Source organism: Aquarana catesbeiana, linkage group LG09 (assembly GCF_042186555.1).
Source record: "Aquarana catesbeiana isolate 2022-GZ linkage group LG09, ASM4218655v1, whole genome shotgun sequence".
NCBI lineage: Eukaryota > Metazoa > Chordata > Amphibia > Anura > Ranidae > Aquarana > Aquarana catesbeiana.
Window position 1 is genome coordinate 214505031 of NC_133332.1, and position 25693 is coordinate 214530723.

The 25693-nt window shown below is 42.3% G+C and overlaps 1 protein-coding gene across 7 annotated transcripts in view; it reads left to right on the forward strand.

Annotated features, from left to right (window-relative positions):
- The window catches only part of KCNT1 (potassium sodium-activated channel subfamily T member 1), a 587173-nt gene that overhangs the window by 397518 nt on the left and 163962 nt on the right, over nucleotides 1-25693 (forward strand). For all 7 annotated transcript variants that reach the window (XR_012236041.1, XM_073599682.1, XM_073599683.1 and 4 more), the window contains one exon: nucleotides 9642-9721. Coding sequence is in view for 6 of the 7 variants with exons in the window: in XM_073599682.1 (XP_073455783.1) it covers nucleotides 9642-9721 (80 nt within the window). In the remaining variant the exon portion in view is untranslated. The remainder of the gene's footprint in view (nucleotides 1-9641; nucleotides 9722-25693) is intronic.

A 25693-nucleotide genomic window follows, 5' to 3' on the forward strand; every position in this document is an offset into this window, starting at 1 on the left:
AGCACGAGATCAGCCGTTTTTAAATACTCTCGTCTGGCACCAACAACCATGCCATGTTCAGAGTCACTTAAATTAGATGTAAACCCAATTCATGAAATCTGAAATCTGTGTTTACTTATCTCTCTCCAAACCTCTGAGTGTCATGTCTTTCTGCTGCTCTGTTCCTCTGTAATTCACAGCACAGCTCTGCAAGTTTCTTTGTTCCTCTGCCTATGTGGAGGGGGGGGGGGTCTTTCCTCCAATCAGCTCTCACACAGTGTAAGCCCAGACTCCCCTCCCACTGCTGAAACTGGAAGAAAGATGTGTAACAAGATGTGTACTTTCTAAAGAATGTAGAGAGCTGAAGACAACAGAAATATACATGTAAAACGTATGTAGGAGGATTTGTTTCACCTCTGTGTATTATCTGAGGCCAGTCACTTCACTGGGTATAGGAGAGGATTTACATCCAATTAAGTCCCCTTTCTTCCCCATTCTGATGCTCGGTTTGAACTTTAGCAGGTCATCTTTACCACGTCTAGATACCTAAATGCATTGAGTTGCTGCCATGTGATTGGCTGATTAGCAGTTTGTGTTAACAAGTAATTGAACAGGTGTACCTAAAGTGATCGGTGAGTGTATTATATATGGTTTCCTCCGGGTACTCCGGTTTCCTCCCACACTCCAAAGACATGCTGGTAAGTTAATTGGATCCTGTCTAAATTGTCCCTAGTATGTATGAATATGTGTTAGGGACCTTAGATTGTAAGCTCCTAGAGGGTAGGGACTGATGTGAATGTACAATGTATATGTAAAGCGCTGCGTAAATTGACGGCACTATATAAGTACCTGAAATAAATAAATAAATAAATAAATAAATATGGTACATTTTTAAACTTTCAACTGTCTCCTAGGGACATATACAGAGGAGAAGACTGTTTATCTGTTTACTATTTTATCCCCCCCCCCCCCAGTTGTGTCTTATAGTGATCACAGCTACATCACCTGTTTCTATCAAGTGTATTTCTGCCAGCTGATGTGCTGTGACCGTCCACCTGTCACCGAGACGTCTTGGCAGACAGATTAGCAAGGGGCTATTTTTAGGGTGCTGCCCTTCTGATTCCGATAATTTGTCAGTTTACAATTCACAGCCTTCTAAAGATAAATTCTGAAAGACATGTAAAGCATGTAAAACAAATATAACACTGTAGGACAGAGCAGTATAATCACCTTGTCAAAGCAATGTATTGCCTGTGTTACATTATGGCTATAGGGGCATTTCAGGTATCCTTTGTGCCCAACAATGCCTACACTTTGCTGAAACATTTGTTCTCGGTGGTGGGATTCCGACCCCTAGAGCTCATTCACATGGCAGATGAAATGTTGCGTTTAGATGGTTTTATATGTATCTATATGCAGCACTATACTAATCAAGGAGCCCATGCACACAGTTGTGTCTACATACAAAAATATGCACTGCATTTAGCCACGCACCAAAAAAAGTTGGACACAGCTGCAGATTTTACGCGTGTATTCACCTAAATGTGTATAAAAGTGCATAGTACTTGTAGGTGTGTATTTTATACAGGATCTTCTAGCTCTGCCAGCAAGAACCTTTCTTTCATGCAGAAAATACATGTATGCCCGTGTGAATGAACCCTTCAAGTTTTCAGTGCCAGGCACCCCGTACAATTACCAAGGCTTAAAGTAGAGCTATTCAGCTCTGTATTCTATTAAGGGTCTGTCTCACCCCAGCAAGGCTATTTAAAACGGGGGTAAGAGAGGATCCGGTAGATCTAGATGTGCCAGAGACCATGGTGACTTCATTCATCCTTTATGGCGTTGTCCAAAGTTACACCTTTTCTGGATGGGCATTCTCAAAACCTAATAACTAATAAGGCATTTCAGGTCAGCATCCAGGTCAGATCCTAAACCCTGTACACTGGATGATCTCCCAATTGAAGACATTCCTAAACAAGCCATAGGTAGAGGACTCTTCCAGGCTTGTAAACTAGTTCTCCGGCATTGGAACAATCCACCTTCATTAAAGGAGTGGATTGCCCAGATGGGAGACGTGTTACGCTTAGAGAAATACATCTTTCAACGCACAGGTTGCCTGGGTAAATTTGATAAAATTTGGTTCCCGTGGCTAGATAACCCAGGTTTGTCTCCAGTAGATTTAATATTAGACTGACTACTTATGTAAATGAAGGTTACTGAAGCCTCTGATGAGACATTTGGGTTTTGGGATTCCATAAAAAATGTAAGATGTAATATCAATGTCATGATGTTTTGGATACGGGAGTTGGTGTCATTGGTGGAATTTGGTACTTTTTTGTTTCTAATTTTTTCTATATGTGTGTACGTTCTGGCATATGTACTCTTTGGCAATGTTTTGTTTTGTCTTCCTTTTGTTTCAATAAACAATTTTTGGAGATTAAAAAAAAAAAAAAAAATAGAACTATAGGCAAATCTCTTTTTTTTAGGAAGGAAGGGTTATAACCCCTGTCAGTTTTTTCTTTTTTTTTTTTTTTGCCATTTGTGTCCCATTGGGGAGATTTCCTTTCACTTCCTGTCCCATAGCCAAACAGGAAGTGAATTTGTCAAAAGTGAGGGAATCCCTGGTTGTCACCGTGATCACCAGAACTAGTGTCCCCATTGGAAGATTTCCCCTCTTTATTTTCCGGGGACAACTCACAATTTGGAATTTTCTTTTACTTTCACTTTCAATAATAATGGTAAACAGGACAAATCGAGAAGGGGGAATCTCCCTAATGGGGACATTTTTTTTGCTTTTAGTTATACTTTAATATTGTTGGTGCCTATTATGTTAGCTTAGCATGAAGAGAGATTGTAGGTAGTTGACTCCTAACATTGATTGAATGATTTTATCTGTGAATTGAAGGGTGATAATATAATCTGCCAGCAGTGTACAGTAATGCTTGCAATGAGTGATAGGACAGGATGGACTGATATTCCAATCATTTAACCCCGGCTATCACACATCCGCTGGTATGCACAGTATCAGCTCTCCGCTTCTGCAACAGCAATAGACGTAAACACAGGAGGATCCTTCGATCACCCCAAGTACAATACGTTTTCTTGAAGATTGCTGTATCTGTGTACAGAAACCCCAGCACAGAATGTATGAGTATCAGATGAGAAATGTGTAAGTAGCTGATATTATATGTGACACTATACACTGTTGGTGGCTTAGCAGTTTGTTTCTCTCCTCTGTCTGATGTTTGGAGCTCCACTGTGGATTTATGAAATGTTGGATACTTTTTATTATGTCTTTTTTTTTTTATTCATGTGTATTACAAAACTTTTTTATTTCAGTTTTGGGTGGAGAAGTGTTGGTGCGTTTTGCACATGGGACATCTTGCTGTTTTGCGTCCCTCCCAGCGTTTCAGTGCACCAGGTGAGACACGCGCAATCGTCCAGACTTGCTGTCTGCAGCTTCTCAAGGTCTATGGCAGGCTGGATGGAACTGAACACTATACAGGGTGGTACTTGTGTTTAGTACCCTATGCGTTCAGAGACAAATGCTCAGATATTCTGCATTCTGGGCAACCCCACCCAGTCACAGCCTGCCATAGACTTTGACAAGCTGCAGGCAGTGGGACTGGGTGTTGCACTTGTCCCTCCCGGGCACACTAAAACGCACAGCAACTAGATGGTCCCCTATGCAAGGGCCTAAGAAGTCCGTTTTTATTGCTGTCTGTGTGTCCCCATTGGAAGAATCATCATCTGTTTGTTCTGATGACTATTGATGGAATGTGATAGGAGTGGAACTTCACTTTCCCAATCAACATTGATTATTTTTAATCCTTATGCTGCTAGCATTAGTAAATAGATAGGAAAGTATATCATATTTACTTGATTTAAATTTTTTATTTTTTTTTTTATTTTCTTTAATTACTTCCTAGTTTCCTGCCTTGGCAAATGATATCATACATCCCAGGAGTCTTCAGGAGGGAGGAGAGGTTTTCTCAGCTAAGAACACTTTCCTGTTTCGTTAGACTAGGCGACCCGTCAGATTTTGTAACGAAAGTGACATTCTGCCGCCGCCATCTTGGTACACCTTGCACTTATCCACAGTAAGGATACGCTGAGAAGGGGGCAAGCGGACATCTTGTTACACCCACCGGAGTCTTGCAGTTCACACTTATATTTAACAGTAAACAGAGCCTAATACAGTATTTAGAAATCCGGTGGACTGTTTAGATGTTCAATTTTAAAAGCAGCGGCAAGCCAGCTGATCTCCCAGAACACTGCTGATTTTATAATTCAACATCTAAATCCATCGGATTTCTAAATACTGTATTAGGCTCCGTTTACTGTTAAATATAACAGTAACTCTGACGGGTGCAACAAGATGTCCGCTTGCCCCCTTCTCAGTGTATCCTTACTATGGAGGAGTGCGGGGTGTAGCAAGATGGCGGCAATGGAACGTCACTTCCGTTACATATTCTGTCAGTTTGCCGAATCTGATGAAACGCCTGCATGCATGCTTGAGCTAAGGGCAGATTGATTCCAGGAAGTAAATTCTACATGAATCATTTGCCCTTACTCAAGATGGTGACAGCCAGATATGTGGTGTTTTTCAAAGTGATTTCTCACCAAAATAAAGCATTGAGACGTGGATGGGTGGGGGTGCTTGCTTTGAGTATTAAAAATAAATTAAATAGCGTTTTTGGTTTGTGGTGCTCAGATGCAATGAAGATCCATTTTAAGGCCTCTTGCACACAGTACTGATGTTTGAGTATCAGCATTTCTGGGCATAATTTCAGGCATTTTTTTTGTACGTATTGATGCATATTTATGCTTGTATTTGTGTGTATATTCGCATTCACCCATACAATACAGTCCTAGGCAAAATTAATTAACATTTTTGCATATATGCATGGATTTGCAAATAGTAGCACAAAATACTGACCGGGAGTACAGATTTTTTATTTTTTTTTTCTCATGAATACACAGCACCTGTTTACACGCCTGTGTGAACAGGCACATTGCAAACAATGAGATGCATGTTAGATCAGTAAACAAACAAAACAAAACGCTGAGCTGTTTCAAGCTGCAGCGTGCAAGAGGCGTTAGAGGGGATTTGCCCTCACTTAGCAATTTGTTCTCACTTTCCACCGTGTCTCTAAGACAGGAAGTGAAGAGAAATCTCCCCATCAGGGTCATAGACAGCAACAATAGAAAATAACCCTTCCCTCATATATACATAACACTAAAGAAGTTTCTGCTTAGACACTCTTTAAACTTAAATAAATGTTCCCTTAGCAGTGGGATTTATATTGTGCAGAATGTTTTTCGGCTTTAGTTGCGGTGACAAAGGATTAGAACCTCAGTCAGGATTTGTTGTGGCCTGTGCTCCCGTTAGTTGCTGTGTATTTCTTGGTTCCTGCAGGCTGTGATTATGAGATCTACCTGTCCTTGAGAGGACTGTACTCCTCAGGGTGCCTTAATGGAAGGATCATTTGTGTTCCGGTGAACAAGAGAATGCTGAGAGATCTGTAGTGGTTAGCTCTGCTGCGTTGGAATCCTGGGCTTAGTCCCCCACAAGGGGTGATAATTGTATAGATTTTGTATGTTCTCCCCCCATTATTATATGATTTTTCTCTGGGTACTACAATTTTCCTCCCTGGAAATAAACCGGCATCTCACCAAAATGTACCTGTAATGTTTGTGACTGTACAAGGAAGAGTAGAGTGTAAGCTCCTCTGGTGCAGGGACTGAGGTGATTGGTTCACTGTCCTCTGTACTGCACTGTAGAGTTATATATATATGCATGATAATACTAGTGTGTGATTAGACATGTGTGATATTAGAATGTAAGCTCCTCTGGTGCAAAGACTAATTTGAATGGTATAGTGTTTCCTGTACAGCACTGTGAAAATTGTTAGAGCTATATAAATGTATAATAACTTTAGTGAATGACTTGGTAAGGTGGGGACATCAGAGTGTAAGCTCCTCTGGTACAGAAACTGATGTGACTGATTCTGTGTTCTCTGTACAGCACTGTAGTCTATGATGGGGACATTAGAGTGTAAGCTGTCTATGACTATACTCAAATTGATTGCATCACTCACTAAGCATTGTCCTATAAATCTGATATTAGGACAGACACATCATCCATGTGAGGATCTTTCTGATTAGTGGTGGCTGGTGCTTTTTTGTTTGTGGGGGCAGCAAACAACCCCCCCAGCGGCACCTCAAAACCGCTGTCTGCCGGTCCACCCGCACTTACCCCATCTAGACAGCGGGCACATCGGGCAGTGGCAGGGAATCGCCAGCAGCGAGCACATCAGGGATCAGGCATCAGTCGGCACATCAGGCACCGGCGGGGATTGGGGCATCAGCAGACATCAGGCTGCGGCTCCTGTGTATTCTCTTCCTCGCTTCCGCTGTGCGTCTCCTTCCCTCCTCCTAGGCATCCAGTAGGATTGCCTGTCCTTTCAGCCTATCGGGTGATAAGTGCAAAGTCCAAAGGTCAAGATAGGGAAGGGGATATCACCTCCCCAGGTAGGTCAGACAAAGGTACAAAAACCTCTCCTCCAGTTTAGAAGCCCAGGTGCTGGCAATGCATATAGCAATCAACATCAGAAGAAGTTCTGGACAGCCGCACTCCAAAAAAGTTTTTGCCTTTTATTCAAAAAATATAATCAAAAATACATTCCACAGCAGAGCGGACAAAAGAGCTTACGCATTTCACACTACAAACAGTGCTTAATCATAGCTATCCGTAGCTGGCTAGCTATGATTAAGTACTGTTTGTAGTGTAAAACGCGTAAGCGCTTTTGTCCGCTCTGCTGTGGAATGTATTTTTGATTATATTTTTTGAATAAAAGGCAAAAACTTTTTGGGAGTGCGGTTGTCCAGAACTTCTTCCGATGTTGAGTATCGGAGGATCCGTGGTATCGGAGGATCAGCGTGGCAACAGCGAATGTTCATTCGCTGTTGCAACTCAACTGCAATGCTCTGCTTCCCGAGCCAACCCTATTTTGAAGCCTATTAGAGCCTCTGGCGGTGGATAGGGGAGGCGGCACCTGTGCGCCCACAATGGACTGCCCCTGTTTCTGATTTCAGTAAATGTTTGCAGTTTTTGTTAATTGCTGGAATATGAGTGCCTTATCTTAAGACTGAACTCCAGGCACACATATGTACCTCATATATGGAAACTGTTTTACCTAACAAAGGATTTGTATTTCTGTCCATCCAGATTTACACAGCTTACACAGTTCCGCCACACAGCATAGCATTGTCTGGCAGGTCGCGGGACCCAATTTTTCCTTTGCTGTCGTTGAGTAACACTTACAGGTCTTGTCCCTTTCTCAACCTGTGACTGGGCAATAAAAGGAGAAGCAGCAGACTGTTGAACTTACAGTGCCTTGAAAAAGTATTCATACCCCTTGTACACATTTTGTCATGTTACAACCAAAAACGTAAATGTATTTTATGTGATAGACCAACACAAAGTGGCACATAATTGTGACGTGGAAGGAAAATGATAAATGGTTTTAAAAATGTTTTACAAATAAATATGTGAAAAGTGTGACGTGCATTTGTATTCAGCCCCCCTGAGTCATGGAGAGCAATTTTCAAGTCTTGCCACAGATTCTCAATTAGATTTAGGTCTGGCCTTTGACTGGGCCATTCTAACACATGAATGTGCTTTGATCTAAACTGTTCCATTGTAGCTCTGGCTGTATGTTTAGGGTCGTTGTCCTGCTGGAAAGTGAACCTTCGCCTCAGTCTCAAGTCTTTTGCAGACTCTTAACAAGTTTTCTTCTAAGATTGCCCTGTATTTGGCTCCATCCATCTTGCCATCAACTCTGACCAGCTTCCCTGTCCCTGCTGAAGAAAAGCATCCCCACAACATGATGCTGCCACCACCATGTTTCACGGTGGGCTTGTTGTGTTCAGGGAGATGTGCAGTGTTAGTTTTCCACCACACATAGCGTTTTGCTTTTAGTCCAAAACTGATCTGACCAGAGCACCTTCTTCCACATGTTTGCTGTGTCCCCCACATGACTTCTCACAACCTGCAAAGAGGACTTCTTATGGCTTTCTTTGAACAATGGCTTTCTTCTTGCCTCTCTTCAATAAAGGCCAGATTTGTGGAGTGCACAATTAATAGTTGTCCTGTGGACAGATTCTCCCACCTGAGTTGTGGATCTCTGCAGCTCCTCCAGAGTTACCATGGGCCTCTTGACTGCTTCTCTGATTAATGCTCCCCTTGCCCGGCCTGTCAGTTTAAGTGGACGGTCATGTCTTGGTAGGTTTGTATTTATCCACATTTGGTTTGTGTTTGTACCATACTCTTTCCACTTTCGGATGATAGATTGAACAGTGCTCCATGAGATGTTCAAAGCTTGGGATCTTTTTTTATAACCTAACTCTGCTTTAAACTTCTCCACAACTTTATCCCTGATCTGTCTGGTGTATTCCTTGGCCTTCATGATGCTGTTTGTTCACTAAGGTTCTCTAACAAACCTCTAAAGGGCTTCACAGAACAGCTGCATTTATACTGAGATTAAATCACACACAGGTGGACTCTATTTACTAATTAGGTGACTTCTGAAGGCAATTGGTTCCACTAGATTTTAGTTAGGGATATCAGAGTAAAGGGGGCTGAATACAAATGCACACCACATTTTTATATTATTTGTAAAAAAAATTTGAAAATCATTTATCATTTTCCTTCCACTTCACAATTATGTGCCACTTTGTGTTGGTCTATCACATAAAATCCCAATAAAATACATTTACTGTACGTTTTTGGTTGTAACATTGCAAAATTTGCAAAATTTCAAGGGGTATGAATACTTTTTTTAAGCACTTTATCTGTCACTCTGCTCTCTCCTTCTATCAGTATGTTCCTTATAAGCATCTGAGTATTGCAGCACAACTGACTGGCTGCTTGTGCATTTTATTGGAAAAGACTGATACTGAGTCAAATTCAGGTTACTTACACTGATCATATGTTGTAATAGAGGACATTTAAAAGAGAAGTATGGGTTTTGTTTGTTTTTTCCCCTATTCATACTTACCTAGGTGGATGCAGCATCAGTCTGATGCTGCATCTGTCCCTCAGCGCCTCTACACTGATAGCCGAGTGATCGAACACCGCCGATCGCTCGGTTTTCACAGCTCCGTGAGCAGAGAGCTGTAAACTGTCAGTCACAGCTCTCTGCTCTGCCCCCTCCTCACTCATTGGAGCGCTGAGCTGTGGAGGGGGCAGAGCGGCCGTCTCAGGCTCTGAGTGGCTCGCTGAGAGGCTGAGGCGGATGTCACCTGATGGATCCAGACTTTACTGTCGGGGTGACGCGGTGCCTGGACTGATATCCGTGATGTCAGCAGAGAGCGGACTTCAGCCCAGGTCACAAGAGTGCAAAACAGACTGCCCTCCTGTGACCCATAGGAGAAAAAGTACAGTCAGAAGAGCTCAGGCTGGACTTCTCCTTTAATCATGTACTATTGAATACAGAGCTGCAATAACTTGAGTCTTTTATATCTGCCTGGAATTCAGCTTTAATACATTAATGTACAAGTGTGAATCACCAATGATTCTTGTTACAGGACAGTTGTATGTTATTGCATGGAACACATGTATGTACACAGCTCCTGACGGTTCCGTTTCTGTTTTTCAGGGTACAAGTGGAATTCTATGTCAATGAGAATACCTTCAAAGAGAGACTGAAACTTTTCTTCATCAAAAACCAAAGATCAAGTGAGTAGCTCTTTCTTTGTTGTTCCATGAACAAATAGTTTCTTATTTAAAAGGGTTGTACCAGCTGTGCTTCCATTAACAAAACACGGAAAATAATGATGGATTCCTGGCCTTCTAATCAAAGCTCGGCTGTAGTGAAATATACATTTTTTTTAAAATCAGCACCAAGGACAGTACTTACAATAAAGCAGGAGTGTCCCTTATATTGGTGGCTGCCATGTTCATTGAATTCTATAGTCCCCTCCCCAGATACCCCAATAGCTGTGATCTTCCAATGATGGGGGGGTTAATATGAGTGGCTGGACCTGTCACAGGCATTGGTCAAAAGTGCTTATTATGCCAGCCTTTTTTACCCTCTATCCCCTTTATACAATTAATGATTATCAGAATGAAAATGCTCTATCAATGGAGGATGATCGGATGAATAAAAGGTCCAACTCCTCCATTCATAGAGTGCTTTTCATTGTGGGAATCTAGGGGACTCGCCAGTGTGGCTTCGTAGAATAAAGTTAAAGTATATGTATACCCTCACCTTGTAAAACAACCCATTTAATTTAAAATATAAACAAAAGGCAAAACATTTGTGTATACATCTTTAAAAAACATTATAAATACATTTTCTCCCATTTTTATTATAAGTGATCACATAATCTCTGTTCTCAGAGAGCTGGAGGAGGAGAAACAGCAGCACACTGATCTTCCCAGTGAATAGCTGTGCAGGGATGGCGTGTCAGCACAAGTCTGATCATTGGAGGAGAGCAGGCTAAGTTCTCAGCATAGCTAGGGAACTGACCATGTTGTGCTCTCATGCCTAGGGTTGTCAGTTTTTAATAAGAAAGCAGAGGAAGTGGCAGGAACACCAGGGATTTCACACAAAGGAAGCAATACAAAGAGAACAGGATACTTTTCATACAAGACATATCAAGAATATGAAATGTTGGGTTTTTACGTATTCTTTAAAGTGGTTCTAATGGCTCAAGGTATTTACCTTCATGCATTCTATACATGAAGGTAAAAAGACTTCTCTGTGCAGCAGCTCCCCCAAAACCATTTCACAGAGCAGGGGAGTATGACATGTTTTTTTTTTTTTTTTTAAAGTAAGCCTTTGATATCACTTTAACCACTTAAGGACCGCCCACCGCATATATACTGCGGCAGGGTGGCCCTATTGCGCAAAACGACATCCCCGTACATCATTTTGTGCACGATACACTGCCGCATGGCGGGGAGAGTTGGTGCGTGGGTCCATCAGCCGCAATGTTCACCGGCCACCCGCAATCGTTTCTCAGAGAGGCAGAACAGGGTACTGTCTATGTAAACAAAGCAGATCCCTCTTCTGACAGGAGAGTACAGTGAGATTGTCTGTTCCCAGTGATCAGTGATCTCTCTGTACTCCCAGTCAGTACATTCCCCCCACAGTTAGAAAGCACCTCCCTAGGACACACTTAACCCCTTGATCGCCCCCCCCCCCCCCCCCCAGCGTTAACCCCTTCTCTGATCAGTGCATATTTTTAGCTCTGATCACTTTAATAATGTCACTGGTCCCAAAAAAGTGTCAGATGTGTCCGTTGCAACGATGCAGTCCCACTAAAGATCGCTGATCACCGCCATTACTAGTAAAAAAAAAAAATAATAATAATAAAATGCCATAAATCTATCCCCTATTTTGTATACGCTATAACTTTTGCGCAAACAAATCAATATACACTTATTGCGTTTTTTTTGTTTTTTTTTTACCAAAAATATGTAGCAGAATACATATGGGCCTAAACTGAGGAATAAATTAGTTTTTTTTACATTTTTTTTATTGGATATGTATTATAGCAAAAAGTTAAAAATATTGTTTTTTTTACAAAATTATTGCTCTTTTTTTGTTTATAGCGCAAAAAATAAAAACCGCTGAGGTGATCAAATACCACCAGAAGAAAGCTCTATTTGTGGGAAAAAACCAGCATCAATTTTATTTGTGTACAGCGTCGCACGCCCACGCAGTTGTCAGTTAAAGTAACGCAGGAGCCGTATCGCAAAAAATGGCCTGGTCATTAAGGGGATAAATCCTTGCGGGGCTGAAGTGGTTAAAGGATAAGTAAACCCAAGAACAAGAATGCAATATGTTGCAGCTGCTTACAGATGAGGGGGCTGCAATAGTTTTCTTTTTTTTTTTTTTTTTTTTATTTATGTCAAGTACGTTTGACATAAATATAAAAAATTCCTGTGATCTTGTTAGAAATGGCACTTCCTGTGATCTACACCAAAAAATATCTTCTTTTCTAGCCATCTTCTGTAAACTACCAATTGGATTGCCCCATGTAATGGAGAGTAAGCTATACTGACAGGAAAGTAGCCTGGGGTGACAACCATGGCTCCCTCTACAGATACATTGGGGAATGACATAGAGGGACAGGAAGTGTGATATTTGCAGGATTACCAGGTGAAAAAAAAAAAGAAAACAAATTCAGCTACTACATAAAGGACTAGTAATCTGCAATATATACATTTTTGGGGTTTGGATTTAGGTACACTTTAAAGAATGTGTGAGACATTGGTTAGTACGTGTTTGTTCCGATATACTTGGAGCAGGCAGCTTTTCTTGGCCTGACACCTTGGCAGTGGGCAGTGGAAGCTTGGGGGCAGAGGATGGTCCTACACATAGTTACTATTATATTAACACCTTTCCGCCCGGCCGTCATTCTGCTATAAGCCGGGCGGGAAGGAGTTAATATAATAGCTTTACCGTTCTGAGTGGCCGTCATATGAAGAACAAATATTAATTCACAAAATTTTATAACAGAAACGAAGAAAAAACAATTTTCCCCCCAACATTTTTAGCCTTTTTTTGTTTATTTAGCAAAAAAGGAAAAAAAAAAACTAGTGGTGATTAAATACCACTAAAAGAAAGCTCTATTTGTGTGAACAAAATTCTAAAAATTTTATATGGGTACAATGTTGCATGACCGCGCAATTGTCATTCAAAGTGTGACAGCGCGGAAAGGTGAAAATTGGCCTGGGCAGGAAGGGGGTGAAAGTGCCCAGTATTGTGGTAAATGGTTAAAGGCGAATTTTACCTTTGGTACATGCTAAATGTTTCCCCCATTTTTAGGGTGGAATGTGTAGCATGTTCCAGCTTTTCACCCCTCTCCCCCTAAAACCCCCACCCTGTGACAGCAGGTGGGGGTTCTTCTCACCGCACCTACTGTCACTTTTAAAAACAGCGCGGCTGTGTGGGGCTTCACCCGCACAGATCCAGCATTCATTCAGATTCCAGTTAAGTAATAAACTACAAGTACTGTCTGCCACCACTGTTGGGGCGCTAATGAGCACTCTCGTAGTCCACTGATGTCCTGCAGGAGCCCACATTGCATCCGTGATCTGCTGATCGAGGGTGAAATGCTTTCCAGGCACCTGCGGGAAAGAATAATAAATACACATTTTTTTTCTGCTAAGATATGTGCATTTATTATGTTTTCCGTAAAGGTGAACTTATTCTTTACCATCTATTCAGTCAAGCTGGCTGCATAAGTGCATTCATACAGTATATAGTGAACTAGTTATAGACTGCCCCTTGCAATAATAGGTGGATTTAAAGAAGAACTTTAGTCCCATTACTGCTGGCCCCCGCCCCCCTTTATTAGTGCTGCCATCTTTGATAGCCCGGTACATGTGCAGATGTGCCAAAGTGCTCTGCCTCTCTTTCAAAACCTTGCAGAGCCCTGCAGCAGATCTGCTCATGTGCGGGTGTTTGTAAGTGAAGCAAATATAAAGCAAATATGAAGGAAATATGAAGTAAATATATGCACATATGCGCACACCGAACAAAGTCCTTTTCCTCCCTAATCTCATAATGTCTACGCAGATATGCTGAAAATCTCTGCTGCTCTCCCCCTATTCATACATCCGGCCCCCTAATCTATATGCAGGGCACCGGACGCATGCTTTCCAATGGGGGGGGGTGTTTTTTTTAAGCACGTGATTAGAGCCAGAGGCTCTAATAGGCTTCAAAAAAGGGAGGACTTGGGGTGCAGAGCACTGCACCCTGAGCCCACCCAGTTGTGTGACAATAGCGAATGCATATTCACTATTATCACACTTATTCTTCTCTTGGCCAATCAAGAAGCCAGTCGTGAGGCCCGTTTCCCGATTTGGTCGAAAGGAGAAGCCATCCTATTGGCCTATGAGGAGGGAGGAGACGTCGCCACCGTGATGCCGAGGAGACATGGGAAGCCAAACCGATGGAGCCAGGACATGGAGGAGACTGAGGGGGGAAGCCACCGCATGTCAGTCCAGGGGCAGCACAGGGTGAGTGAGCTGGTGACCGGGGGGGGGGGGGTGTGCAGGCTGGAGCAAATTAGTTAGTTTTTGGTTAGTGCAGTTTTTCTTTTTTTATATCAGAACAACGGATGCCTGTAGCAAGCAATGAATGTCTTTTGCTCTGGATTAAGAAGCCACAAGACGAAGTAAGAGGAGCGATTAATGCTCTCAAGAAGCACTGACTGAAGATATTTGGACTTTTTTTTTCTCAGATCAGATCGGGGATTGATCTGTCTCAATGTGACTGTTGCAGTATTTTGGTCATCTTGAAGAGTTCGGCAGTATTTATTTCCTATTCTTTAGAAAGTGATAGGAAATACCTAGTCCTTTTGAATCTGTATTAATTATTAGACATACACGTTCATAAAAAAACAAGGCAGTGACTTGTTTCAGCCATAAAGGCTTTTGAGCTATAAGTAAGGCTTTTTCAGCTTAAACACATTAGAATACTCTGCCTTGTTATTATGGGGCAGTAGGTCTATTAAAATCAATACTTTTTTGAGAGGTCTCATGCTGTGTGCACGATTTTATTCAGAGGGTTGTTCTATTTATTATCTGGCGAGAAAAGATTATACTGGAAGCTAAGCACTACAAAGAAAATCATGGCTCTTTATTCTTATTTAGGTGTGGTCAGTTGTAAAAGTCTGTATTTACCAAAATCTTCGTCCCGGTTCCTGGACTACATTTGGTTTACTCACCACCTGGGCAGTCCAGCCCCGCCCAGATCACACCCACTTTTCAGACAGGCCTGCCCTTAATTATGCGGTGGCCGTCCACTCACTGACACCCATCCCTCAGCTGATACCCTTTTTTTGAATTACGGCCCATGCTTAGTAACTCAAATAAGGCTGGCACTGTGATCATGGCATGTAACCTCGGACACAGTATCATCGGGACAGTCCCTACGAATCTGGGACAGGTGACATCTATGCAAGTTATAGTGGAACATTTTCTTTATAAGGCTCTAAAAAGGGACTGCATAAAAATAAATTCAGCAATATCTCATTGAAAAGGCATATGGACTAAGGCCCACACCATATTCTAATTTGAACTAAACCATTGCTAGGTGACTAATATGTGAAATAAAGATGAATTTGTTTAGGTATGGAACAAACACATATGGAAGGAAAATCAGGAATTCTCCAGGCCAACAACTGGGGAAGGACTACAACCCCTAGAATACCTTGGCAGCTGTCGATTTGCATGTTCAGTCTATTGAGAAGAGAGGAGCTTGGGTGTCCACCAAACTCATCTCTAGCCAAACTCTAAATTTGCGCTCTTTTTTTACTCCAATGAGCAGCGGGTCTGGCTCATTCCCACCCTGCAGCTCACAGAAACAAAGAAGGGGCTGTAGAGTGGGAATTTCCACGCCGCAGCTCATTGGAGTAGAAAAAAAGAGCGCAAATTTAGAGTTTGGCTAGTGAGGGGTTTGGAGGATGTCCAAGCTCATATCTACTGTATAGTAGATCTTGCTGATCCTCTTATCTATGCAAATTTATCAGATAGGATTTGTCTGATTGACGACATGTGCGCTCTGTGGTCTCTAATAGCGTGAAAGTCCCACAGTGCTCCTGGTGATCATTACCTAGGTTTAGGTCATGTATTCAAGAGAAGAATATATGAGAGACATATAGAATTAGCTCACATAATGGATCTCAGGATCAGCACTTTTATTTACTGCAAGAAAAATGTACATTATTCCATAAATTGAACAATTATTTAAGCTTTAGCATACCTGTTAAGAAGAAATATGAACAGGTGCACTTTAACCAATTAATGGCACTATATAAATACTTTTATCAGTGGTTAGATTGCTAGTTACATGGTCATCATTGTCATCCAGTGCCTTTGGTATATTTTCGAGCCAGAGCAAGTACGCAGATCAAGCCTTCTGACTTCACTGGCTGCATACTTGATCTATTTTGTTGATTCAGAAAGTTTCAAAGGCACAGTATCAAAATGACAAGAAGGCAGTTAGTATTTAGAAGTTCAACCCCTGTACATGTCTCACCACAGGTTTCCCTTCACACTGTGCAACATAGAAATGTACAAACCTTCCATCAGATTCGCACCAGCTAATTCTTCTTCTTTTTTTCATTTTTATGACAGCCGGTGCACGCTATCAAGAAGTGCCCGGGATGAACGGCGCATGCACTGTAGGGAACGGCACAACACAACAAACAGCGCATGCGCCGTAGGGATCAGTACAACATCAGCTGTTGTGACGGCGAGATGGCGCCTGTGCACAATAGCCAACGGAAGACATTTTTGTGTCAGTTTGCGCCTCTCGCTGCCAAGGAGTGTTCATGTCGGTGAGGGGCAGATTTGTACATGATGGGGGCGGATTATTAAATGATGGCCAGTGCTGCAAAAGACATCTTTTTCTGATAGAAAAACCCACCCTTCAGTTGACTAAACACATCGCGTCCAGGAAGAATAGCAGTAAAAGATGTCTTTTGCAGCACTCGCCATCATTTAATAATCTGCCATCACATCCCGGGCACTTCTCGATAGCGGGCACTATCCGATAGAACACCAGCGGTACAATATGGTCCAGTTCTTAAAAAGGGTTGATGGGATTCTGAGTGTAAAAAAAAAAGTGGATTTGTAGCCGCCTGCTGCCATCTATTGGTCAGTTGTGGTTTAGCAAGGGGCTGCAATGTTCGCCCTTCCTGCAAGCTGTGCACTCTGTGCAGGCAGCCTAATAATACATTTTGCATGTATCAAAGATTTTTACTACACAAGGGCAGCTGTGAACAACACATTTTCCACTGCACTCGTTTTTAAAGGGTCATTCCACCCAAAATAGATATCTCAGCAGTTTCTAGCATCTCTCGGGAACTCGGGCTGTAAGATCTTTGTACTCTTCTGTGGGGCAGTACACCTGCAGTGGCCAATACAAGGGGATCTCACTGTCCCTGTTTGATTTGTAATTAATTTTATGGAGAAAGAAGGAAATGGTAGAAGTGGGAATACCCTAAAGGGGTCTGGAACACCCAAAACAGCAGTGTCCCTTGTGTAAATGGACAAGGTTGTGACTGCTTTGGGTGTTGTGCAAAGATGAATGACCACAAACTGCTCAGTCAGCTATTTGTGGGGTACAGTTGTGATGTTTTATGTAGCAGCTCCATATTTAAAGAAAAAAAATCCTGCTCTTTTATTAGATCACATCAGTGGATTTTTAAACCCTATTCAGCTAAACTCCACCCTCATACATTCAATAAAGTGTGTGTTTGGTACAGTTTTTTATTGACTGTGTCCTTACCGTGCACTGTATGGCCCCATCCCCAATAAATAAATGAGCTTGGATGTTACCAGTAAAGGGTGCTTTTATTAATACAAAGTCTTTTAAAGTCTTTTAAATTTGTTCACTCATGCTGGAACTGGCATTTTTCGGCACTGAATAAGACACTGCAAGGGCACAGAAAACAAACAATTGTTTTCTATGTGCCCTGTTCACACCACTGCATTTTTCTGCATGCTGCAGAAACATGGATGAATAAAGTGTCAAAAAAAAATCAGTAAAATAAGCACATATTGCACTGACCCTGGCAAAACTGAGTACTGCTGAGATGCTAAAACAGAGTAATTAGAGAACACGCAGTATGAATGAGCCCTTAGACAAATTTTTCATTCCAACCTTTGGAAACGGTTTAAGGAAGGCCCAGCCATGTTCCAGCTTGACTGTGTCCCTGAGTACAACATGAAGTTCATAAAGACATGATTGGCATGTTTGGTGTGGAGGAACTTGTAGGAAGGTGCAGTCTCATTTCTCTACAGAAGGTGGCGCTCAGACGCAGCGGCCATGTAGCTGGAGAGGAACTCAAGAGGAACACCGTTCCTCTATGGTTTCCTGGGTCACTGGGGAAGCAATCCAATTGGAAGCTGCCACCCCCTATGACTCTCTCGGCCAGCTTGGGTCAGGCAGAACCTAATTAAGAATATAAAAAACAGTGTAGCGCTGGACTAATAAAGAAAACACATATATTGGTATATGCAAATATGTCAGGACCCACAGAATTATCATGGGTCAGTAAATAATATAAAACAATAAATCAGTGTGGCACTGATTTGAAGTAATAAAGTGCACATATATGTGATAAGGACGATAAATAATATAAAACAATAAATCAGCGTGGCACTAATTTGAAGTAATAAAGTGCACATATATGTGATAAGGACGATAAATAATATAAAACAATAAATCAGTGTGGCACTAGTTTAAAGTGATAAGGTGCACATATATGTAATAAGAACACATATGAACTATTCATCCAAAACTATCATAAATCAATGTGAAAATCGTATAAGTGGTGATCTTTATACATGTGAGTCCATACCCTAAAGGGTGTATACAAAGAAAATACAAAAAATAAAGTTCATAACTGTGAGTCCATACCCTAAAGGGTGTATACAAAGAAAATACAAAAAATAAAAAATAAAGTTCATAAGTGTCTCCAGTGAAAAAATTAATCCAAAAAAAACAGAAAGAGCTATTGCAGAGTTCAGGGTTGCATGATCCACCTTTAATGCAGCCTGCCACCAGATGGTAAAATTAAAGGCATACCAGAAAGCCTGCGACCACCCTTGCTCAGGGGGGTCAAAACAGGTTTAGTAGTGGATGTATCCGAGGATGATGTGTTCCCTGGACTGTTCTCCCGCTCTCCTCACCAAGCAAATGGTCCTCAGCAACGGGGACTCCAGTATGGAAGAGATGCTCCCATGGATTCCTTTAATGCTCATCGATTGTATCACAGTTACAGGTCTCTGTATGTCCTGGATGGATTTCCAGATTCAGTCTGCTGAGATGTCCTTTGGATCAGTTGATGATTTTGGGCTGTAGTTTTGATTCGGTTAGTGTCCGCAATTGTAGCCGTTGTATCATAAAAATATAATGCCTAAAACTGCTGGTTTTTAGGGAGAGGATTCAATCATCCCAGGCATAGTGCAGGACACATGCAGAGATAGTGTCTGTGAAGTACGGCTTGGATATCCAACTGCGATACAATCGATGAGCATTAAAGGAATCCATGGGAGCATCTCTTCCATACTGGAGTCCCCGTTGCTGAGGACCATTTGCTTGGTGAGGAGAGCGGGAGAACAGTCCAGGGAACACATCATCCTCGGATACATCCACTACTAAGCCTGTTTTGACCCCCCTGAGCAAGGGTGGTCGCAGGCTTTCTGGTAAGCCTTTAATTTTACCATCTGGTGGTGGGCTGCACTAGAGGTGGATCATGCAACCCTGAACTCTGCAATAGCTCTTTCTGTTTTTTTTGGATTAATTTTTTCACTGGAGACACTTATGAACTTTATTTTTTATTTTTTGTATTTTCTTTGTATACACCCTTTAGGGTATGGACTCACACTTATGAACTTTATTTTTTGTATTTTCTTTGTATACACCCTTTAGGGTATGGACTCACATGTATAAAGATCACCACTTATAAGATTTTCACATTGATTTATGATAGTTTTGGATGAATAGTTCATATGTGTTCTTATTACATATATGTGCACCTTATCACTTTAAACTAGTGCCACACTGATTTATTGTTTTATATTATTTATCGTCCTTATCACATATATGTGCACTTTATTACTTCAAATTAGTGCCACGCTGATTTATTGTTTTATATTATTTACTGACCCATGATAATTCTGTGGGTCCTGACATATTTGCATATACCAATATATGTGTTTTCTTTATTAGTCCAGCGCTACACTGTTCTTTATATTGTTTATTCCATGTGCCCTTGTATTGGGGTTATTGTGTTTTAGCCGCAGGATTTCCTTTACGGTTCTTCATTTCAGTTTTTTATTATTTACATTGAGCACCAAGCGCAATTTCTTTTTTCTTTTCAGAACCTAATTAAGGCCCTGGTTCCCAGGCTTGGCATGCATTTAGGCAAGTTGCTAGAGTAGGGACAGGTGCCCAGACTGAGGGACAGTACTAGTGCTAGGAAAAGGTTCCTGATGACTAGAGAAAGCATAGGGTCGCATCACTTCTGGACACGTTCCCGATTGGGCATGGGACAAAGGGTTGCCACCTTTTCTTCAAGTCAAACCCGAACACTTCAGCGGCGCACAGCAATTTTTTTTTTTTTTACAGTATAAACTATACATATATTTTGCTATTAGATAACATTTCTAACCATATGAAGTTAATAACAAGCGTTCCACTTTTACATCCGAGTCCACAGAGTTCCCCTTTTACATCTGAATCCGCAGAGTTCCCCTTTTACATCTGAATCCGCAGAAATCCCTTACACTGTAAGGGAGGACTCTGAAGACTCTGATGTAATTGATGCTCTGGGAACCCTGATTTAAGGGGGAACAGTGAGAACTCTGATGTGTGGAGAGGACTCTGATGTAAAGGGGAACTCTGATGTAAGGGGGAACACTGTAGCCTCTGATGTAAAGGGGAACTCTGATGTAAGGGGTGCTCTGAGAACCCCGATTTACGTTAGTGTACTCATTCAGAGGCAGGAGAGAGAAGGGGGGAGACTTCAGTTACAGACAGGGATGGATGGTGAGCTCACTTAACCCCTGGCAGTCAGGATCTCTCATCCAGATGTTTCTGAGGCTGCTAGACTTCAAAATTCCGGCCCCCACTTTCCTTTTCTGAGGCACAGCGCCGGGGAATGGAGTGTGGGCAGACACAGAGGGGTACAGGCCTGAGGAAGAGGTGCAGATCGAGCCCTCTCTCCTCTCCTGTCTGTGTGTGTTTTGGGGGGGGGGTTAGATTGTTAGTGCTGGCTTTGAGCAGTGTGGAGGAGAGTGTAATAGACACGCAGCTTAGACAACTGCAGCCAGCAACTCTACTGGGAAGCCATAGTCCAGTCTGAATAATGTGTCCAGGTTTCAGGCAGTCTGAAACTCAGACGCATGATTCCAAACCCGAACTGTCCGGGTGAATCCAGGACAGGTGGCAACCCTAATGGGACAGCCAGGAGCCAGGCCACATTCTGCTCCATCTCAACAGACACTGTCAGTCCAGCTGAAACCCGGTTCCACACGTTATTGGAAACTGTGAGTGTACCCGGCTGGGTAGCTTTCCCACCGGGTTTGTTGTGAACTGTTGCTGTATTACTTCAATACAAGTTTTACATTGCACCTAACTGTGTGAATTATTGCCACCACACACACTGCACACCGCCTACAAACTTGAGTGGCCTGCTCAGAGCCCTGACCATATTAGACACCTTTGGGATGGAATGTCTATTGAGAGATTAGAACACCAAAAAACAATACCTCTAAATGGGACTTTTAAGGGCATCAACAACTTCAATATATAAAAATTAATAACTTTATTGGTACAGGTTAACCGCTTGCCGACCAGCCGCTGCAGTTGTACTGCGGCAACATGGCTCGGCTGCGCGGATCGCCGTTATCTTACATCACTTCCTTTCTTGGCCACTGCTCGCCCACGGGGTAGATGCGAGTGGCCGGCGGTCGCGATCACCACCGCGCTCCCGCAATCGTTCGGGGCACACGGAGAACCGGGATCTCTGTGTGTAAACACACAGTTTCCAGTTCTCTGAGGGGAGAACAGACAGATCACCTGTTCATACAGAGTATGAACAGTGATCTGTCATCTCCCCTGCACAGTCCACATCCCCCTTCAGTTAGAACACACACTAGGGAACACAATTAACCCCTTGATCGCCCCCTAGTGTTAACCCCTTCCCTGCCCGTGACATTTTTACAGTAATCAATGCATTTTTATAGCACTGATCGATGTATAAATGCCAGTGGTCCCAAAAATGTGTCAAAATTGTCTGACGTGTCCGCCATAATGTCGCAGTCCCTATAAAAATCACAGATCGCCACCATTACTAGTAAAAAAAAAAAATTAATAATAAAAATGCCATAAAACGATCCTCTATTTAGTAGACGCTATAATTTTTGCACAAACCAATCAATATACGCTTATTGCGTGTTTTTTTTTTTTTATACCAAAAATATGTAGAAGAATACATATCGGCCTAAACTGAGGAAAAAAATATTTTTTTATATATATATTTTTGGGGGATATTTATTATAGCAAAAAGTAAAATATATTGCGTTTTTTTTTTCTTTCAAAATTGTTGCTCTTTTTTTGTTTATAGCGCAAAAAATAAAAACCGCAGAGGTGATCAAATACCACCAAAAGAAAGCTCTATTTGTGTATTTTTGTAATGGTGACGTGTCTACAATCTTTTTGCCATATAGTGTAGATCTATATACTCTCACTCCCATATCATTGTTATGGACCAGTAGCTACAGCCAGGAGCGCGTATGCCAGGGAGACAAAATTAGAAGACAGTTGTCACTTCATTCCAGGAAGTGCCTGAACAAAGACCTTCAAGGCAGAATCAACCAAGTATTTCAGGGACCTTTCCGGGTCCACCATGACTGTGTCCCTGCGTACAGCGCAAAGACATGATTAGCATGTTTGGTGTGGAGGAACTTGAGTGGCATGCACAGAGCCCTGACCTAATTGGTCACCTTTGGGATGGAATGCCAATTGAGAGAAGGGTTTTCTGGTCCAGCATGAGTATCTGATCTCACAAAGGCTCTTTTTGGTTGGATGGGCACAAATTCCTACTGATGCACTCCAAAACCTTGTGAAACACCTTCCCAGAAGAGTGGAGGCGCCCAGTGCCACAAAGACAGGGGACAGCTCCATGTTGATGTCCATAGTTTATAATGGGATGTCCTACAAACTCAGGTGTGATGCTGAAGTGTCCACAATCCTTTCACAATATAATGTACACACCGATCAGCCATAACATTATGGCCACCCACCTAATATTGAGTATGGCCCCCTTTTGTTAAAACAGCCCTGGCCCATTGAGACATGGACACCAAAGTAACATCCACATAAATGGCAGGACCCTAGGCAGTGGCAGCTGGTGCTCAATATTTTGGGAGGGCGGCAAACCCCCCTCCCCCCCCCCAGAAGGCTGTGATCTGTGGCCTTACCTTCCAATGACGAGGTGGTGCTGGATGCGGGGTAGGGCTCCTCAAAGCAGTTGTTGCTGCCCCTCTGCCCGCTGCTCTTCGCTCCATTTTGCCAAAGGAAGAGCTGGGCCCATTGCTTATCCTTCCGGCCGAACAGGAAGTGGGTTCTGAGATCCGACTGTCCGGGAGTCCTAAGGAAAGCAGGAAGGCATTAGCGAATATTCATTTGCTAATGTCACACAACTGGGTGGGCTCCGGGTGCTGGGCTCTGCGCAACAAGCACACCCTTTTTCAAAGCCAATTAGAGCCTCAGACTCTAATCATGTGCTCCTAAAAAAAAAAGAAAAAACCCATTGAAATCCATGCGTCCGGTGCCCTGCATGGAGATTAGGGGCCGGCGCATAGAATAGGGGCTGCCACTGACCCAAGGTTTCCCAGCAGAACATTGCCCAAAGCATAACACTGCCTCTGCCGACTTGCCTTATACCGCATCCTGGTGCCATCTTTTCCCCAGGTAAGTGACGCACATGCACCCGGCCATCCACATGATGTAAAAGAAAACGTGATTCATCAGACCAGGCCACCTTCTTCCATTGCTCCGTACTCCAGTTCTGGTGTTCATGTGACCATTGTAGAAGCTTTTGGCTGTGGACATGGGTCACCATGGGCTTCACAGCCCCATACACAACAAACTGCAATGCCCTTTTCTTTTCTGCTTTCACCACATCAGCTTCATGGACAACATGTTCACTTGCTGCCTAATATATCCCAACAATTTTTCAGATGCCATTGTAATGAAATCTTCTTTCTACCTGTCAGTGGTCATAACATATAGCTGACCAGTGTAGATCTCTATGCACTCACTCTCGCATCATTGTTCTGGACCAGCAGCCACAGCCTAGAGTGCATATGACAGGGTGACCAAATTAGAAGACAGTTGTCACTTCATAGTAGGAAGTGCCTGAACAAAGACCTTCAGGGTAGGATCAGCAAGCATTTTAGGGCTTTTTCACACTATACAAGGGGGGTGCTGATGAGTATTGAGCCTTACCCAGAAAAAAATGTCTATATTCAATTGTGCAAAAAATCAACTACATATGATTTTAACTTATTTTTCTTTTTCAGGTCCAAATTGAACATGGCAGCACCTCCAGAAAAATTCAATATGGAAGAGCATAGGACCATAAGGGAAAGGTGAGAAGCAGATCCATGATGAAATGTCACAAACTTTGGGTGACAGTGGTCCTTCATATGCAACAGTTAAAGGTTGGAGTGTCAATTTTAAAACTGGCCATTTCAGTGTTGAAAGTTAGAAACCCTGTGGAAGGCCTGTTTCTGTCTCTGTGCCTGCAAATGTTAAACATTTTTGGGATCCACTTTGCTGTAAGCTTTCTCATTTCCAAATCGTTGTGAATAATGGCACCAACTCTCTCACGTTATATTCCCAGATATGTAGCAGTACTTTTGGCTGATATTCGACAATCCAACGTTTATCTGTTGCATATGAAGGGCCTCTGTCACCCAAAGTTTATGACATTTCTTCAAGGATCTGCTGCGCACCTTTCCCTTGGAACTTGATTATGGTCCTATACTCTTCCACATTGATTTTTTCTGGAGGTGCTGCCATGTCCACTTTGGACCTGAAAAAGAAAGATAAGTTAAAATCTCATTTAGTTGATTTTTGCACCATTGAATATAGACCAATTGGCCCTGCAATTTACAGCTTCCTAGATCAATTTTTTCTGGCTAAGGCTCAATACTCATCACCCCCTTGTATTTTTTTGGACTGAATAAACACAAGTCACTGCTAGGGCACATAGAAAACAATTGTTTTCACACCACAGTCTTCTCCTGTGCTGTTTACTTTCTGCCTGGGCCCATGTCCGTATCCATGTCTGTGTGTGCTTGGTTCTATTGGATGTCTATCAGCGGGGTGCTCTCAGTATCCAAAAGAGGCCTGACGTCATGACAGGGGAACTGTAGGGATCATCTTGGGCTCTTTTGCACTGGTGGATTCGCCTCCTGCACCCAGAACTGGCAGCGGTGAGGGACCTGGAGCGTGGAAGTGGAATTAGACAAGTATGTCTGGCTTCACAAGGTAAAGGAGGAAAAAAGCTTATTAGGATGAGTTTGAGGATGGCTGGGTTGGAAAGAAAAGATAATAGATTTAAATTTATACAAAGTTTTATGTATAAAACAAAAATTACAAAGAAAACATTTATTCCTCCTTAACAATGCTGGCTGATGCGAAGGCACAGTAAAATCCCTTATGATAATGTAGAGTCCTGCGAAGAATGAATTTATTATGTTTGTTTTTGATATTTTTACATAATACATCTTTTCACTCACCGTCTTTCCTAACCTTCAGTTCAAGGTAATCATGTATCTCACAAATGAATTACGCGACGCTCTGAAAGGCTGTAATAGTTTACAGACAGTGGTGCCGGGGTTGCTTTATTGTCCTCGCTTGTGTTTTCTGCGTGGTTGAAAGATTAGAACCTTCGCAAGAGAGAAAAGAACAACATTACACTGACCTACTTAACAACAAAGAAAGTGGTCGAGAACGTCAGGAAGCCGTGTCTGGGGTCACTGCTGGGAATTTTGTGCCAACTCTTTCGGCTGTCATGGTTAAATTATTGAAAATATTGAATATATGAGAGTGCTGGGTCCTTAAACATGCGCCCACGGTTAAAATGAAGAGTTAGTATTCAAAGGGAT